Below are 13,523 nucleotides of genomic sequence, written 5' to 3'. Positions count from 1 at the left end.
CAAATAAGCTGTAGAAAAGAAAATCTTAAAAATTTTGAGATTTTTAAGGAAAGGTTTTGTTCATGTGTCTCAATGCTAGATTGTGTAGCATTCATTACTTGGTAAAGACCGATATGTAGTGATGATATATAGTAATGACATATCATTACTATATAAAGGTATAAAGAATGAGATCGCTGATACAAAGGGGGGGTGGTGAGGTTTCTCCAAAGGGTGGCTGGCATTGCCCTTAGAGTTAAACTAAGTAATTCGGTTATTTGAGAGGGGCTCAGAGTAGAGCCGCTCCTCCACATCAAAAGGAGCCAGTCGTTTGGACATCTGAGTAATAGGCATCCTAGTAAGATGCCCAAACCATCTTGGGAGATATCCTAGGGAGTCTGCTTGGATCTGGAATCTTATTCTGACGTGCCTACTGGGAGAAGAACCAGGAGTAGGCCGAGGACACACTGGAGAGATGACATCTCTTGGATGGCCTGGGAATGGCTCAGTGTTACCCTGAACAAGCTGGAGGAAGTGGCCGGGGAGAGGGAGATCTGGGCTTCGCTGCTGTCCCCACGACCCGGGCTGGGATAAGCGGAAGAAGATGGATGGATGGAGCAAAGAGTAATGTCAGACTGGTTTGCACTCAAGTATATTAAAAAAAAATGTGTCATTGTCCGGGGACTATGTATTGAGCATTACTAAGACTGAAGCAAAAATTGTGGCCCTGCACTGAGAGTCTGACCTGACCTGGAGGGACAAACAACAGCTGTCACAGAATGAGAACAGATTGGATCTATTAAATCAAAGAATTCTCTTTTCATGAAAAATGAATAAATAAAAAGATCTGGCAGAAGAGAATTGGAGTTGGTACCAAAATCTGCCAACATAAATGCAATGGACTGATATTTTTAAATGGTAAACAGGCCTGGTATATTTATTGGATATTAAAGTCTGCTCTTGGGTATGTAAATGTGTGCTTTTCTGTCAGCGGAAACCCTACCATGCGGTGGATTAGGGATATTCTGTTGAACCACCTTTCTTTGAACTACTGACTTTAGTGAAAGATCAAGTGAGCTGTAAGAAGAGAAGGGCAAAAAGAGATGAACTAAGGGGAGGTGAAAGTAAAAAGGGAAAAGAGCGCAGTGGGAGAGCGGACAAAAAAGAGAGGATGAAGGAAAAGTAGAGTGGTTCTGTCGCTTGTGGTTTCATTTGTGCCTAAAAGGGTTTTAGACGAATAAATGGAAAAAATCAAATTAAATCAAAATGACAGAATATGTAAAAGAGGGTATAATGGTGGAAAAAGCAGCAGTGAATGAGCACGAGATGGGGAGATGCCTTAGTGAATAGAAACGGAGAAAGAAGGATAGGACTGTGGCAGAGAGGAGATAAAGAGCAAATCTGAAAAAGGGGGAGCAGAAGTTGGTAATTACAAAGTGGGAGAGAGAACAAATGAATCAGCATTGCTGAAGCTGAATAATGCAACGGCGTAGCTTGCAAACACACAGAGGACAAGGAGTGTATTTCAAGCAGGAACGCATAGAGAAGGAAACAGATACTGGTTCGGCTGGAACATCTGTGGCTTATGAAAATGCCTCATGTTCAAAAGAGAAAGAAGTTCTGGTGAAAATGCAAATGTTACGCATTCGAATCATCTAACTGGGCTATAAGAAACAACACCTCGCATACCTCCTCTCAACCTTTTGGTTTCTTGTGTACACGGCAAGATACCCACAAAGTCTCTTTGTCAGTGTGTACTTCCACCCTGGCTTTGTAGACTAAAATTCATCATGACAAGAAGATGAGCTGAACTGGAGAACAAGAGCAAAACAAGAATGAGATTCAAAAACAAGCTGTAGAGTTAACTTTGGAAGGCCAGAGACTCTAGAAGAAAAAAAATCTAATGTTCGTCACCGATTGCCTGCTCTCTGCAGCGTTTGCTGAACTAAAAAGGCTTCAGTATGGAGATTTTCAGTTTTCTTCTACAACTATTAAATGCCATACCTTAAAAACATAATGCCATTTTTAAATCCCACTAGTAAAGTGTTTTTTGAATGTCACCTCCACTTTATGAATACAAATGCTCCTCTGAACATGTGGAATGGCATGGCAAAGAAAAGCCCATTTATTTCTAAATGTTGAGGGTCAAAGAAAAGGTGAAAGCAAAAGATGCAAACAATATTAGACGGTGTAGATTACATCCCAGAAGGCTTTTATGGTGTTTATGCTTTTATTCAACCTGTTGGGAAGAATTGTAAGTGTAAAAGACAGAATATGGTTAAAATCAGCTTTTAAGGTTTCAAACCAAATGTGTGTTGAACATGTCTCCCACACACAGATAAGACTGGTGCTGAAGTATATGATAGTAGTTCTACATATTTAAAAGGTTTTGAGTTTGAAATGCTGCACTAACTAATATGTTGGGAACACAACTGGTTTTTGTGCCTCTAAAGTATAATCGGTAAAATTTGTCAATATTTTACTATCAAATGTAAATTGAGTGACCCATTAGTTGAATGTTCATATTCAAATGAACATATCCAGATACACTGATGTTGTGACCTTTAAAACTATGCCAGAGAGACTGAAATATCATGGAGTAACATTACTTATTTTCCTTGGGCAGTAAGCAGCTTAAGGTAACTGTTGTTATGATTTGGTGCTATAGAAATAAAACTGAATTGGACTGAATTGCATTGTCATCCTGACTACACAAGCAAAATTATCTTCCGTGACTGTAAAGTTTGCATGCTTGTATGCAAGTTTATATTTGATTTCTTTCTTTTTACATCCCTTATCTGTCAGCCCAAAACTGTTCAGGTCTGATGACGTGCGCCGAGTGTCTGGAGAGGGTGGAGTGTGGTTGGTGCGGGGATCCCAGTAACACCGGTAGGGGCATTTGCATGGAGGGCTCCTACAGAGGCCCTCTAAAGCCTGTGACCGCAAAGGCAGGGCCCAGAGACCGGGATAAACTGCGAGACAGGGACATGGTGGTGGATCAGGGTCTCTGTTCATCAGACAGAGGCTACAACTGGGCTTTTATCCAGTGCCCCGGTGAGTGAACCATGAGACCAGACTGGACCAGATGACACTAAGGTTAAGCTTTGTGGACTCACCTTTCATACCCTGTAATTGAGTATCCCACTTAATATGAATAGTGTAGCCTCTTCTGGCTGCGGTGTTTTATCTGCTGCTAGAACTGAAGTAGGAAATGTGCATTTTCAATAGTTACCCACTTCATCTATAAGTATGCGATTGCCAAGTGATTCTGATAGTGAGCAATGTGTATGATGGAAGCAGAAAAAATATTAGGAACTCCTTTCAATGCGACGTTCAGCACAAATAAAATGATAACCTTTGCAGGTATTTATTGTAGTGTTCTTGCATTAAAACCACTTATGGTGAAGTGAAGATGATGTGTACTACTGCACATGCTTTCTTATGTTCCTATGAATGTTCTCTTCCAGCATGCCAATGTAACGGTCACAGCAGGTGTGTGAACGGCAGCGTATGCGAACACTGTGGAAACCTGACAGCAGGGACGCACTGCCAGAGCTGCATGCCTGGTTACTATGGCGACCCCACCAATGGAGGGAAGTGTAATGGTAAGTGCAAAGGTCACGGAGGTTAATAACTTTAATTTTGATGAGCATCAGCAAACCTTGTCAGTGCTCTGCAGAAACATCCTGTTCTGTGTGTGTCTGTGAAATAAGTTCATTTAAACGCAGCAGAAACATTTTGGCAGACATTCCCTATTTTAACAGCTTTCAGACGTGTAAAAATATTACTTGTAACCAGCAGTTTACAGCATTGTAATGGCCACAAACAACCTGGTGGGGGCAGTATTTAGAAGGCATGATTCCCAGCTTTGGTTCCTTTAGAGCTTGTGGTCACCAGCAGGACACCGGATGAAACCTGAAATGTATGTAGTACGAAGAGGAATGCAGTGTGTGCTTTTCCTTTATTATTTTTTCTTTCTTTCAAACCTTCAGAGTGAAGATGAACACACACAGATCTGTATGTTTTGATTAGAAGCAACCTCTCAGCAGTTCCTCCTCACTTTTTTTTTTTTTTAAATGCTTCATATGGAAATAATCGTAGTGCATAATCCAGCAGTCGAAACAGGAGAGCGTGTGAGTGTGGGATGAACCCACAGGAAAGCATGTGTTAGTGGAGTTAAGCGTGATTTGAAGGCTTCTGGAGTCTGGTTTGGGAAGGTATGGGTCTTGATAGGAAAAAAAAAAACCCATCAGCGACAGGAGAGTGTAATGAATGAGTGAGTGACTGCTAGAGTGTGAGTGAGGGAGGGAGAAGTGAGAAGGAGGTGTAGGAGCATCAGTCTCACAGTGACAGATGTGCGTTTTGGCTTGGCGGCGGCATGACATTAAATCGCTCTTAATCATTTTCTTATTTCCTGAGTTGACTGGTGTCTCTGTCCCTGGCGGCTTTTTGCAAGGAGCATGGCGCTGATAGATGCACGCCTCTCTACGCCCCCATACAGTACAGCCTTTAATACAGTTTCTCTTCTTTTTTTTGGCTTTATTTTCCTCTGTATCCTGTCTTTTGGCTTTTCTCGTGGTCTCCTTAACATCCCCTGGTCACATTTTCCCAGCTGTGTTTCTCTCCATGCTCTACACATTTCCTCTTCTTGACACCTCCTTAATATTTCCTCCATATGTTTTATGTCATATTCAACTTTCTTTTTTTCCATTCTTCTTCTCTCCTTACTTCCTCACTTTATTCCTCATGTCCTTTCCCTATTTAATTTAGTTGTCTAATCTTTTTCCTAAACTGTTAACTATCTACTTTTTTTCTCTTTGTCACATTATCAGGATTTGAGTGATCACGGGCGCTGTGCTGTTAGGAGTAATTTTGTTCTGTGAGGGTTTCTATGGTCAAACTGGTCACTGTTGAGAGTCCAGACATGCATATAACTTTAAAAAGTTATATGCATTCTAAAGTAGTTGGAGAAGGCAGCGAGGACAGCTTTGTGGGCTTTGAAGAAGACATCTCCTATAGCCACGGTGTATAGAGAACAAATCACCCTGCCTCAGAGAGGGTTACCTGGTCACCACCTGGGCCAGGCCTGGTGTGTTCCTACTGGCACAGCTCAAAAGAGCGACATGGGGCTTACCTTCCTCTAAGCCAGGGGTCTTGAACTCCAGGCCTCGAGGGCCGGCGTCCTGCAGGTTTTAGATGTGTCCTTGATCCAACACAGCTGATTTAAATGGCTAAATTAGCTCCTCAACATGTCTTGTAGTTCTCCTGAGGCCTGGTAATGAACTAATCATTTGAATCAGGTGTGTTGACCCAGGGTGACATCTAAAATCTGCAGGACACCGGCCCTCGAGGCCTTGAGTTTGAGACCCCTGGCAACCACAGTGTTGTGTTTATGTTTTACATTTTATTTTCTTCTTTGGCATATATGTGCTGGTTAAACTGGATTTCTTAACAAACTAATATCATCCATAATGTCTTTTTTCTTCTTTGACTACAGTGACTGCACTGATAATATAAGGGAAATCCTCCTTCAGCCTTAAATCCATCTATCCGTACCTCTTTTCACATCACCTTATATTTTTTTCTCTTTTACACTTCAGCTGTTTGCTCTCTTAGACCCTACAGCAACTCTTTGTCATCGCCATCTTTTTGTGTCACCTGTCCATCATTTCTATCAATATCCATTTTCTCCATCTTTCTTTATAAAAGGGACCACTAGATTTACCTTGGGCTAAATGGCTGGGAGGCAATGATGTGTGGCCGATTACGGTGCTGAATGATAGAGACACAGCTTTGTCCCTAGCAGGAAGGGGAAAGGCCTGTGCTCATAGCATTGTAAAGAGTATGGGACAGCAAGACAGTGGGGGGAAAAGAGTGAGAGAGACAGAAGCAAAGACAGGCTGACAGGGGAAAAAAAAGATAAAAGCATGTGGTGAGATTTACAAGGTTAATATCGGTGGAAAAGGACAGTTGCCCTTGGACAGAGAGACGATGAAGGAGTAGAGGAGGAGATGGAGGGATAAATAGAGAAGAAGAGATGGAGGACGGACAGAGGAGAGGGGAGTCTGTCCATTCCCCTGTCCCCGTGACAGATGATTAACTAACCTTGTCAAATCTGGATGAAGTGTGTGTCTGTGTCTGTGTCTATGCATGTGTATGCCGGGCATTAGTGTCCCTTTCCTCTGACTATTCCATTCACCTTGTCCTGCACACATACAAACGCGCCCACAACCACACCAACCTTTAGAGCCGCAGCTGACAAAATGTTAGATGTTTGGTTAGACTTTCAGGCCCTCAGAGGAGAACATACATTTTAGTGTGACAGGAAGCATGCATGTTTTATACACATTCTGGCTGTTTTTGTTCTGTTGATATTTTTTTTTACAGCAGAGAGACAGACTGGTGATTCTTAAAACATTTTATAATAAATTTGTCATAGTTGGGTTTGCCCTGGAGTGTTTACTTGCTTTCTAGAGGAAAACATCCACACCTGGGAGTATTACAACCTGAGTTGTACTCTTGTACCACGATCTACACAATGCCTGACCTCCAGCCTGTTCAGTGGCCTCATGTGGGCCATTTAGCCACCAAACAGCGCTTGACCATAAGGACTGAGTTACGGTGCATTTACACATCTTTGTGTAGGTGTTACAAAGGCTGTGTGTAGGTGAACATACAAAAGGATTGTTAAATATTACCTGACGCTCTCTTTGTTCTAAAATTATGAATTGGGGGTCTTTGTCAACAAAGATGTTAATTTGTGGTTGGCTTTGTTGCTGCCATGAAGGTGTCCAGTTACCACTGCGGCCTCTTTTTTTTTTTTTTTTTTTTTTTCCTGGTCTGTACATGCTGATGTCCTTTGGTGGTGGCAGTCTCCAGCAGCTTCCATTAGGAGACAGGCTGACGCATTACAATCAGGTCCACACATTTGTATAATGACAACATTTTTGTAGTTTTCCCTGTATTTTTTTCCCATCCGCCACACTGGATGTTAAATAATGAACTGTCATTGAAGTGCAGACTTTGAGCATTATTTCACAGGGTCCAACAACATTATTACTTCAAGTGCTTGTCCCACACCTGGATAAATGAGGAGGGTTGTGACAGGAAGGACAGCCGGTGTAAAATCTTTTTGCATCTTTGCCAAATAAGACATGGAGATTATCAAGAAAGACATTCACATATCAGATTGGTTGGGGTGATTGCCCCTGGTGCAACAAGTCATTGCTGGAAACTGTGCTACTTTTTGCTGAGGAGAAAGTAAGAGGAGGGGGGAAAGGAGTGTAACGACAGGCTGGACTGTGGAGGTGAGTAGCAAATTTAAAAGTAGGGTCACAAGTAAAGGGAGATAGTTTACTGATATGATGGAAAACACATAGGAAGTAAGTGTGCAGGAGACCGGGTGGCAAGGAAGTAAAGCCAGGAGTATTAAAGGTTGATTCAAGCTGTTCTACAGGAAAATCATTAAGGAAAAGTGTGTGAATAGTGTTGTGAAGGTGAATAGTGTGTCTAGAGCTGGAAGTCAAAGGGGTGCAGGGCTCGCAAAATCGCCCGACGGGCAGGGCTGAGATAGATTTTGGTCGCCCGACCGGAGATGTCGCTAGCCCCGGGACGTCAGGCTAGCGATTCATCACCGCGAGCCCTGCGGTGATGTTCAGTGTTATTCGTGTGTATGCCCCACAGGTTGGATGTCATCTAGAAGAAGTAGTCTTGATTAAGGCCTGGTTTAGAGTCTTTGTAGAGCATACAGTGTAATCTATGTGGTCGACTTATGTTTCCAGCATTTATGCTTGTTTGTGTGCATTATGTGTTAATTACTGTGTGGTTGTGTGCCTGTGTTTTACATTAGGTGTCATCCAATAGAAACAAATAAGATGCCACCCTCTTTTATCCCCGCTGGGTCCCATCTCTCTGTTGTGATGTGTCTGTCTAGAATTTTCACTTCTTTGTACATCCCTCATGTCCATTCTAGTTTCAGTCATCTCTTTCTGGGAATGACACTTTGGAGGATGGTGGTGGAATGAGGAAGCACAAGAAAGTATTCAAAGTAGACAGGGGTACTGGTAAGTTAAGTGTATAGCAGAGGGAAAGCCTTATAGTGAGTTGTATGTGAGGCTGGACACTAAGGAAAAAGGAAGGGACCTGTATTAATTGGTGTGGCTTGGAGTGGCATCAGCTCATTACGCCTCCCCTGTTCAAAAGAGTGTGCCCGGACCTGGAGGTGGTTGTTGTGTGTAGGACACAGCTGAAAAGCTGCGGCCGTGTTTCAAGGCAAAAGCAACCAAAATAAAGGGTGTAAAGTGGGAACGATGTGGTCGGGTCTGTCATTCCCGTTACAATTGGTTAGGTAGAAAAATTAAGACAGAAGGTATGTGTAACAAGTTAGGATAATTGATGAAAAGAGTCCTTGAGAAGTAGGAAATAGTGCTTTGAGGAGCTGATTAATGAAGAAAAGAGAAAATAGGATGGAAGAAGGACAGTTAGTGAATCAGAAAATGCAATCAATTGGTAAGGAGGAAGTGGGGGCAGCTATGAAGAGTAGAAAGGCAGCTGGTAAAGGTGACATAACTGTGAAGGTATGGAGTTGTCAAGAAGAGAGCGCAGTGGAGTTTTTAACCAGATTGTTCAAAAGTGAGACGATGCCTAAGGATTGGAGAAGAAGGTGCCAATTTTCAAGAATAAGGGCGAAGTGCAGAGCTGTAACTACAGAGGGATAAAGTTGATGAGTCAAACAATGAAGACAGTCTGGTTAATCAGTTACTGGTATATCTTGTGTACTTCTTATAAATATCTGTTGTGCTTTAACAATAAATAACACAAATCTTTAAAAGTGCAATTCTTTAACACACTCAAACTAAGAAGACAAAAAAACAAAAGATTTGTCAACATAATTGACTGTTGACTTTCATTTATTTTGTGGTGAGAGTAGACGCCCAGCTAACATGTGATTCATTCTGTTTCCTGATTTTTGGGGGAATGCAATTTCTTGGCCTCTGTTTGCTTTGTATGGTATGAATATAGCTGCATATCCTCATTATTTACCAATTCAGAATAAATGAGGCTTTTAGAATAATCGGAATGCTGTGGCACATATGTGGCTCTTTCCCTCAACCAAGTTCCTCATACTCATCTCATTTCTTGTATTCAAATTATGTATTTCTTTTAAAATATTTCTAAATATATTTTTTGGGTATTGCTCAGCCTCGGTGAAAAGTCATAAATAGCAAACAGACCACGGACCTTCTGTGCTGCCCTCTCAATTGTCTTCCAGGCAAGACTTGAGCATGTATTATGTCTTCTTGAGCTTGTTATCCTTTGCTACCCAGTGCTTCAGCATATAATGCTCCTCTGCCATCGGCACCTCCCGTTGAACAGTTTTATTGCTTCCATAAATTTTGCATGATTCACATCAGTAGCTCCCTGTCTCCATTGCACTCTGATACTCCATCTTTCTCTGCACCACCTCACTTGCTCTCTCTGGCTGTCTCGGAGTCGCGGTGAATGTCTGATACACAGAAACGCTTCACATTTCAAAGGTAGCTACTGGGGCTTGGGGATGTTTTGTCACTTATCTGTATGGTTTCATCATTTCTTACAGGTTCAGCTCAGGTCAGTACTTGTTTCTTGTGTGATACAAAGAACTTCTTCAGTGTCCTTTAGTGTTCAAGCCTGACGAGATTAATAAATCTACAGAAGCTTACAAGAATAGGCAATCTGCTATGAATTAACTGAGAGAAAGAGAAAGGAGGACTTAGTTGTGGAGAATTTTTTTCAGTCAGGAGTTTTAGTTTTGTTTTAGTTTTTTTCTCATCACACATCTTGTCAACACGGCAGCACTTATTTTCCAGTTGACTCCAGACAGTCGATTGATGGTTTACTTGTGAAAAAAACCAAAGAGGCTGAGAACTAGAAACCAACATGAAAGTCCTTCGATGACCACTTAGGTTGGCTCCAAAAGTGGGTGAATCCCCTTAGATTCTCATGTTAAAGTCATAGATAAAGAAACAAAACCAAAACATGTTTGTGGTCTCTGTACAGTAGCTATTTTTTTCTTTTGCCAACAACTGTACAGGGAGTTAAGTATAACAAAAAAGAGCTAAACATCCAGAGATGAACATCTTATCTGGTTATTTAGTTTTCCTTTTGGAGAGACATTAATATCTGTAACATTATGCGCTACAGATGCGCTGCTCATTGGTTCAGATGTTTTAAATGGCCTATATTTACGTTTCCCTGATGAGCAGCCTCTTGCAGACAAGTGACCCAAGACAGCAGCACAGTGGAAGTAATTCAAAGTTTGTTGAAACGCTTTAAAACCTCTTCAGGATGGAGTTTAGTGGATGTTTTGGATGGTGTCCTCAGTCCTCACCCTCAGTCTCTGAGCTACTATTTGTCTATTTCTGGCTTAAGTAGAAGGAGTTTTGGATCAGGCGTGACTCATGAGTTGAATCCCTTTGTTGGTCATAGACACATAAACTGTGTTTTTATTGAATTTTGAAGCCAACCTCCAATATCACAGGAAAATGCCCACAAAAAAGAAATCAGTTGGATGACTGTAAGGCATTGCTGCTCTATGAGCGAGTTAAGTTTGTTTTTTTGTATTTAATGTTTAAATATGAACATTACTGATGATTATTTGGTAAAGGTGGCATCTCATGTTCCAACTGATGCCTTTTTGTTTTCCCTTTCTCTGTTTCAGTCTGTCCCTAGTTTGAGGTTTTGATGTACAGTCTCTAAGCGGGGTGTGACTGCAGGAGCTCTTTGTAAATTTGTGTTCAGTGCTGGAGCTATAGAGATGAGTGCTGTCTCTGCAAGAAACTGGCAACCCAGTAGCATCAACCACAGAATGGGACAGATAGAACAGCAGGGTTGTGTGTGTGTGTGTGTGTGTGTGTGTGTGTGTGTGTGTGTGTGTGTGTGTGTGTGTGTGTGTGTGTGTGTGAGTGAAGGATCAGACAGAGCCGGCTGCTGTTCAGCTTCAACAGCAGTGGAATAGCAGAGGAGGGATGCTGACTGCAGAGTCGCTCCATTCACTCTTCTCTGTGGAAATGCTGCCAAATTCACTCTCACCTGCTGTCTCGAGTATGTCTTTGTGAGTGCGTGTGTTTGTGCATTTTTTTAAACATTTTTTTTTTTGCCTTTAAATATGCTTGTGTGTGTTTATGTACCTGTGGATCCCTGTGGCAGAATTGCAAACTACCCAGCATTCGTAGCGGTATCCAGTCATCTCCCCCCTGGCAGCTCTATTCCTGGCATGTGACTGGTCAACACAAAAACACATAGACAAACCCAAAACACACAAGCAGACCCACACACAAAACCACACACGTACAAACACTTCTGTAAATATGATTTTAAACGGCTTTTGAATCCTTTTTGATCTCCAGTCAGTGGAAATAGTGTTTTTGAAGTCTTTCTGCAGCTGTGACTCATGTCTCATCTAGAATAAGCCGCTTTCTTTGAGACTCTCATTTATGGCATTCAGCTCAAAGAGAGATTAACCGGCATGCATTTAATAAATTAGTTCATGTGCTATCATGGAAGACAAGAAGTTGTGCTGAATATACTAAAATAATGTATCCTTTACCTTTGACAACTTTTTTCTTACAAATGCAACCACAACAGTTCACACAAAAATAATATTTTAGGGTAAATGTGATTTTTGCTTTGCAAGGTAAAAATGGTGTGCATACTCCTAACTGGGGCCACTGACCAGGCAGGGTTGACTAAAACAGCATTACAGGTTTTTAAAATTAAGTGGAGACCATGCAGAGAAATGTAATAGTATAGAATGTAGGGGGTCAGTGAGGTACTGAGGGTCTTGCAGGTGAGGAGTCTTTGAGGTTGAACCCCGATAATCTTCTTCAGCATCATTTGTCCTGTTCATGTATATTTTTTAAATGCATCAGTTTGGATTTGTACAATGTTGAACAGTGTCTCCTGAATCTCTGGGCCTGCCTTAGGTTTTTACAGTGCTTAGATGCTGACCAGGCCCTGGGGGGTTGGTGGTATTTGAGGGATTTTAAATAATATTTTGTGTTTTTGACTTTTATATTTACCATATTTGGGAAAGAGAGATGATTTTTTGGCTTTCAAGACAAAACACTATTCAATTCACCAAATAATGAAATATTTAATACCACTGCCACACATTCACAATCGCTGTGATCCCACTGCAGTCCTCCCTGATTTTGCTCCATCTGTCAGTTGAAACATTCATAACAGAAAAGAATGAGGTATAAAAAATTACTTTATTTCTGTTGGTAGAATATTCTGTATAGGATCAGTAAGCAGGTTTATGTTCAGTGGAGGTAGTGTTTTGTGAGTGTGTGTAGCTACTAGCCTATATTTAAAACTAGACTTAAAGTAATTATAAAAGAGAGAAATTAATTTCAGTTCATTTATGTCACCTTTCATGTATCTTTAATTTAATTGCTTAGCTTAGTTTTTTTTTCCTCTTCTTGACAATGAAAAATATAATTTGGCAAAGTACGCCGATGTTTTGCAGAATCGCCAAACAGTAACGTTTGTTAGGTGAGTGACTTGAAATCATCAAAACACCAGATAAATCTGCATTTGGAGAAAGAGTTGATACTTCACATATTACAAAGAAGAAAGTGAAAAATAACATCCTTAGATAGAACTGAGAGTCGGTTAATTAACAGCTTACTGCAAGTGTGAAAGCCATCGCTTTTATATGTGAGTAATATTAAGTGACAGCAGCGTGTCAGGCTAAGACGGATGTGCACTTGCACATCTGTACTACTTGGGCAGCACTATAAGCACTTATATATACACATACATTATAATCATCCACTATATGATGTCTATATTCTGGTCTGCAGGCCAATCAACACATATGGTCAATCAACACGCATTCCTGAATGCGTTTCATATTCAGGAAATCCACTGGAAATAAAGGCGCTGCTGACCATATGTGTGACCTCTAATTAAATCATAGCAACTCTTTCTGAATTGGCCAGCATGAGGAACTGAATCTGAATCAATATGTAGTTAAGAATTGACCAAAGTGATCTTTTAATAACCATCTTATTTAGGAAACTATTTCCAAGTTTGCCAAATCTGCATAGACTTTATTTAGATGGCTGCTTATTATAAGGAATAAACACCTGAATATGGATCTCTTTTTATTTATCTATTTATCTATTTGTAGATGACAAACATAGCGCTGCAGCTACAGTATGTGTGCTTCACTTCTCCTGCAGCTGATGATTCCACACATCGTGTGCCTACATTGCTGAATTGCAAAGAATTGTTTAGTTGGTGTTATGGAAAGAGATTTTTTATTTACTGTTTATTGTTTGTTTTAATTATAGGTTCAAGGGCTATCATTGTATGATCTCTACCTTACAATTTAAAGAGCTTTGAGCTGACTGCTGTTATGATTTGGTGCTTTATAAATACAATACATAAAACAACCCTGCAGTGTACTCTCTGAGTACAAAAAAGTATTTGTATCAGGATTGATTTTAAATGTAGTTAACGTGATCTTTATGCAGAGCAGCACACATCAAATCTGTACT

General features: G+C 40.8%; 1 protein-coding gene across 4 annotated transcripts in view; it reads left to right on the top strand.

Moving 5' to 3' along the window:
* Window positions 1–13,523, top strand: part of atrnl1a (attractin-like 1a) — a 325,280-nt gene that overhangs the window by 103,252 nt on the left and 208,505 nt on the right. For all 4 annotated transcript variants that reach the window (XM_085296143.1, XM_085296141.1, XM_085296142.1 and 1 more), the window contains 2 exons: window positions 2,785–3,033; window positions 3,447–3,584. In XM_085296143.1, coding sequence (XP_085152269.1) covers window positions 2,785–3,033; window positions 3,447–3,584 — 387 coding nt within the window. The remainder of the gene's footprint in view (window positions 1–2,784; window positions 3,034–3,446; window positions 3,585–13,523) is intronic.

Source organism: Mchenga conophoros, linkage group LG13 (genome assembly GCF_057382185.1).
Source record: "Mchenga conophoros isolate Kocher_MC1m ecotype Shallow Benthic linkage group LG13, M_conophoros_male_GT1.1, whole genome shotgun sequence".
In the NCBI taxonomy this organism is placed as follows: Eukaryota; Metazoa; Chordata; class Actinopteri; order Cichliformes; family Cichlidae; genus Mchenga; species Mchenga conophoros.
The sequence above is the reverse complement of the archived record's forward strand: the minus strand, read 5'-3'. Positions and strand labels throughout refer to the sequence as shown.